The sequence below is a fragment of the Anneissia japonica genome, unplaced genomic scaffold (genome assembly GCF_011630105.1).
Source record: "Anneissia japonica isolate Jap-2015-1 unplaced genomic scaffold, ASM1163010v1 scaffold284975_len822289_cov185, whole genome shotgun sequence".
Taxonomy (NCBI): domain Eukaryota; kingdom Metazoa; phylum Echinodermata; class Crinoidea; order Comatulida; family Comatulidae; genus Anneissia; species Anneissia japonica.
In genome coordinates, this window is record NW_022699685.1 from 206,042 (window position 1) to 212,070 (window position 6,029).

General features: G+C 34.7%; 1 protein-coding gene across 1 annotated transcript; it reads right to left on the minus strand.

The window, feature by feature from the left end:
* Nucleotides 1–2,110: 2,110 nt before the first annotated feature.
* Nucleotides 2,111–4,868, minus strand: LOC117103080 (E3 ubiquitin-protein ligase TRIM71-like). Its single transcript, XM_033243574.1, has one exon. It carries the CDS (start codon nucleotides 4,866–4,868, stop codon nucleotides 2,688–2,690), a length of 2,181 nt encoding a protein of 726 aa, XP_033099465.1. The 3' UTR covers nucleotides 2,111–2,687.
* Between the last annotated feature and the right edge of the window lie 1,161 nt (nucleotides 4,869–6,029).

Below are 6,029 nucleotides of genomic sequence, written 5' to 3' on the forward strand. Positions count from 1 at the left end.
AATTAATATTAAAACTAACGGTAATAAAAACAACAATAATAATAACAATGACACCAATAATAACAGCAATATTATTGTGGCCGAGTTGACTTGTGGCCGAGTTGACTTGTGGCCGAGTTGACTGCAGCCAAACTTTTTGTGGCCGAGTTGATTTGTGGCCGAGTTGACTTGTGGCCGAGTTGACTTGTGGTCGAGTTGACCTGCACCCTTCATAGTGCCTTGAGTGTATTGTTGTTGCACGAGGTTGTTGTTGTGTCTAAGGTAAACATATGGCTTCGGTACTGTACTGCTATATTAACGGATATTTCAAAGTATTTTTCTTTTATTTCCATTTTTTTTTAAACTTTTAATGTGGGATCTTTTAATGTGGGGATCCAGCTGATCCCCTCATGAATTCTCCTGAGCCAAAAGTACAGTACTGTAATTGAAAACGAAACTTGGGTATCGCTTCTAAAAGACAACCTTTTATTAATACATTCTTATTACATAACACATGCAGGATAATGCATTTCACACGAAGAATTAACAAATACTAACCTCATGTCACCTGCATACTAAACAAAGCTTCATGATTACTATTTAACTACTAATTTTTGGTCTGGCATTTTCAAAGACGAGCAACCACTAATTTATAGAAATTTAAATGTTTTCTTGATTACATATTTAATACATAATGTTGAAGGCTAAAACAAAACGAATGAAGACAATTCCATGTAAACCAACCCTGGATGTACTGCGCTGTATATTATTTTTAACTTCAAACTAGAAAAACATTTAAAAAAAACAAAAAAAAAAAACAATCCTATCCTCTGTTTCAGACATTTTTACTACAAAAATGTTTGGATCGATTACAGACACTTAGGGTCTATCCAAAAAAAAAAAAAAAAAGAATCTGGAAATGTATTTTTAAACTTACTTACAGGGAAAATTGTTATCACTTAATTTTGTTTATTGTAAATTAATAATTTACTTATACAAATTTTAATAGGCAATTCAATGGAATTGAATTTTCCTTTTTTTTTTCTTTCTGCTCATGACAGACAGTGCATCTTTAAAGAAAGTTTGCTGCAGGGGTTGAAGTGGGCGCTCGTCTCCCCCCCTCCCCCGCAGTGGCAGACGTCATGCCCACTTAAAAAAAAAAAAAGAACTATGGCCTTAGGGCCCTAAGTTTGATAATAATAACAACTACAATAATAATAATAATAATAACAATAATAAATAATAATAATAATGATAATAATTCAACTAAATAACAATGATAATTACATCTTTGTACAAGAAAATCACGGACAGAAAGTATTCATTTTTTCTGCTCAATTCACACGAACATTACATCCCAGGCACCGATTTGTCTTTTAGACTACAATCAGTAGTTCGAAAACCTACATGCAAATATCATACTTTGTATTGTGTAGGCCTATCGTTTTATATTAATATTAAAGTTTTCATCATTTTAATATTCTAGTGATCAAACACTCAAAAAAGAGTATAAAATGTCTTTTATTTATCATTTTAAATGCCCATGCTGCATAGTTTATTATTATGTAAGACAAATAGATGTTTTTTTTTTGTTATGTTTCATTACTGGTATGTAGATACTCGAAAAAAAAGCCCTACCATCTTGTATTGTTCATTGCCCAGTGCATCATATTACTGTGTCTATGCAAGTAAATACAAACACTGTATAGGAAGGGAAATGCTGACAATACAAAATGTATTTGCTTCCTTTTCTTAAACTTTCTAAAATCGTTTTGATAAGTGGTAAATGCCAAGCTTCCAGGGGGGCTCTTGGGGGGGGGGGAGAGAGAGGGGATATCCCTCCTCCCTCTGACCCAAGGTCCTCGTAGGTGTTCTTCACGCCACCACATCAGATCCATTGTGGATCCGCCCCTGGCTAATATGAAGCTGCGCAATTTTTGACATTATGTTAAAACAAACATAGAATACTGCAATTTTAAATCACAACAAATCTGGTTTCCAATATAAAAGCATTGGGCCTATTAATTATATTTTCATCAACTCTTGACTTAAAATATTAGCCGGTCGCTAACTACAGGACCAGTAGTATAAAATATTATGTTGATGCTGTATTTACCCTCGGAGGATATTGCAATGAGCTTCGTCTGTCTGTGTGTATGTGTGTCTGCCTATGGTGTGTTTGTTCTTCTGGGAGCATAACTCAAAAATTACTGGAACGATTAACCTCAAACTTTCACACACTGACAATATTACATGTATCTCGGTCCTCCTAAATAAAAAAAATAATAGTGAAAAATAATGAAATATGAAAAAAGTATTCTATAGATGCACAAATAATAAAAAATAACAAATAAAAAAAAGAGGGAGATTTGAACCCATACATTCAATAAAATTTACACTTAATACATGCAACTTTACCGCTCGACCACATTTTACCAGATATGTACAGCTAGCAATATTACACCCTATAATACAACAACCAGCTGATCAAGCCCATCGACATATTTACAACAATATGGCGCAACAGGGCGAGGGTCTGTAATTTCAGATTATCTTGTTGCTATCTGTACTGACATACTAGTTGCAAATAAATTTCTCTAATCAACTTCATGTACTATACAATGAAGCCTCTAATGGCCAATGCAAATACAATTGAATTAATTCATAGTAAAATTAACTATATAACTTTTTTCTGTGATCTAATTGTTCTAATAATTAATTACATAAACATCAGTTGAGCTTACTTGTGCTACTGCTAACCTTCGAGGGTAATGTGAGGCAATGGACATTACACAATTGTTGTTATGATTATAAATCTCTTTAATGTACTTGCCAAGCTTATCAAACAACTTTACTTTGCAATGACTTGCTACAATAATGTTTTCATCACAATCAACAATTACTCTGGAAGGATTTATCCCTATACCACTAGTACCTCCTCCACCAATAAGGAGGTTCATGAACTGACCTTCACTATTAAATAATTGAATTCTTGGATTGTGCGAGTCAGCCACAATGATATTTCCTTCTTTTGTGACAGCAACACTTGAAGGCCCATCCATCTGACCTTCAAGAGAACCCTTGGATCCAATGGTCTTCACCTTACTATAGCTCTCCATGTTAAATACATCCACACAATTATTAAAATCTGCAACATACACTAAATTTACTTCTTCATTTACAGCAATACCAGATGGACAACTTGATTGACCAGTTGACATTGATTTGATCACCTGACCATCTTGTCTGAAGAATGTTATGGTTTTATTAAACTGATCACAAACTATCAAGTGATTGTTTTTCAGTTGGCATATTCCACTAACACTCGAGTTTTGTACTAATGTTATTTTAGATATGTACTCGCATGTATTTTGAAATTTATACATTATGTTTGTTTTACCAGCAACTAAAAAGTAACCATTTTGAGACATGAATATATCTGTAATGCCTTCATCACAAATGTCAATAGATTGCCAAAAATTGCTTCTGGTCGTTCGATCATATTCAACGTAGATACTGATTGGCGATCCTTTTATTGGAGCATCACAAAAACGTATATCCAATGTAAGATTATAACCAGCTACAAAACTGGCAGTGGGTCCTGCTACAACACACTCTCCCTCAGCAACCTGCTGTTCAATCTTGCCAGTTACATTAACATAAGTACAATAGCCATTCCTGTATTCTTGATAGGTCCAAGTTGCATGCAAATTGTTCATATCTAATTCACATTTAAAACTTTGAGCAATTTTAACATAAAAGGATTGGTAACATGTCACTGTCTTAGGATATTCTGATACAACAAAGATATGCTCATTTGGCTTTTCTCCAACACCACCTACTCCATGTTGCTTTAATGCACTCAATATGTGATCCTTGCTTGATGTGAAGAAAATCTGGCCATCATCCCTAGGTTCCGTCTCTGGTAAAACTTCAGCAATCATTTGCTGCAGTTCTTTAATTGCCTCTTGACATGTTTGGAGAGCAGTTGCTTGATCACTTTTTAATAATTTTGTTATGGAATTTTGTTTTTCTTCAACATCTGATATAATTGATTTGAGTTCATCAATTTGTGAGTTGCTTTTCTCTTTCTTTGCCTCACAGACATCATCCAACTTTGCTTCCAATTTTTTTCCAGTTTCTCTGACTAATTTAACAATTTCTTCCACAGTGTTGTTAATATCTTTTTTTAGATAAACTCTACTCATACTAAGCTTGGAAGCATTTGCAATACATTTTTGTACTCCTACTTGTGCCTGTTGTTTGTAGATATCAGCCTCAACCATCAACACATTTGCTGATAATTTAAAGTCGTTAAATGCATCAGAAGCTGTAGTTATCTTATGCAGTCCTTCATCTTCACTGTGCTCAACAGCACATTTTTGACAGATTGGAGCTTTACAAATGTTGCAATACAATTCCAGCTTTTGCTCATGCAGCGGACACACTGGCTGATGAATTTGACCTTCTGGAACAACTGGCCAGTTAGTGCTGACTGGTTTTAATGTATGGTTCTTGGTTAATGGAAATAATCCATGAGAATTTGTACAAGTAGTACAAAGATGCTGACAACAATCTTGACAGTAGACGTCTGCATTGAATTTACCACAACAGCACTTGATGAAATCACAATCCTTATTCAGGTGTTCTGCAGTTTCCTCTTTAATGACATTTGACGATAATTCCTGAAGCCCGCCATCAGAAATAGAATGCTTTTGGCGGCAATTTGGACATTCTATTTCCCCCTTTTCCTTCAACCAGTCCTGAAGACAATATAAGCAGAAGCTATGTTGACAATTTAATGTTTTTAGTTCTTGACACAAATCTAGGCAAATTGGGCATTTATTCGAATCTCCAAGTACTGACCGTTGTAGGTCTTTTTCAGCCATATTCAAACTCTGAAATGATAATAAAAGAACACAATATTTTTTGAAGTACTAGAAGACACAGTGCTTTTCCAGAGAATGATTCACAAGTACCTTAGAGCTACAGTATGCATAACTTTCCTGGTCAATAGGAAATATATATTTTTTAAATTGTTATCTATTAAATCTTAAAAATTTGGTAGTATCTTCATGCTGGTACATTTATTTAATAATAATTAAAAATTTCTCCGACCACAAATGCTAGTACATATTGTACAATAGGTTCTGCCTTCTTACCAAACTTTATTAATGGTAACTAGACTAAATTACCTCATTAGTGAAATATTAATTATGCAAATGAACACTTAGCATATTCACACACATGCCAAAAATAAGGCTCTGTCATCTTAGTACCATCTTGCATTCTGTCAAATTTGAAACCAGACTTACCAAACTTTAGTTATCATGGTAATTAGCCTAACCCAGGGCCGGCGGAACGTTTTTTAAAGTGGGGGGGCCCACTTATAAGATGAATGGGAATATGAATCATACAGATCGGGAATCAAACCTAGGTGGTGGGGTCAACATTCCTCCCCCGGAAAAATTTAGATTTCTAGATGGATGGAAATGACCTTTCTCGACTTTTGAGCTGGGTGTCTAACGACTTTGTTCTTCAAAATTCAAGGTTTTCCCCCGCTTGAAAACGGTAAGGTAAACTTTCTCATTACAGTAAATAGGCCTGTTATGTGTGTATACCTTAAGAAAATGAGTAGTTGCATATCGTATTCTTTTTTCAATGAATCGATAAGCTGAAAAGAAAAGGGGGGGTCCATCCTAGATGGCGGAAAATGAGCTTTTCCCCCGACTCCTGAGGTGTCTTAATTTCTTTTAAGTTTTTTCAAAACTCAAGGTTTTTCCCTCTTGAAAACGGTCAGGTAATTTTTTACCATTGTTATTCAGTAAATAGGCCTTAAGTGTATACATACATAACAATTTTTAAAAAATGAGTAGGTGCATACGAATTTTCCATGAACCTCAGAAAGGAGGGGGTCCTGAAAATTTCGATTCCTAGAAGGCGGGAAATGAGCTTTCCCGACTTCTGGGGTGTCTTTTAATTACTTTTAAGTTCTTCAAAATTCAAGGTTTTCCCCTCTTGAAAACGGTCAGGTAATTTTTTACCATTGT

Coding starts and splice junctions, on each gene's coding strand:
- LOC117103080 (XM_033243574.1), bottom strand. CDS start 4,868: ATGGCTGAAAAAGACCTACAACGGTCAGTACTTGGAGATTCGAATAAA.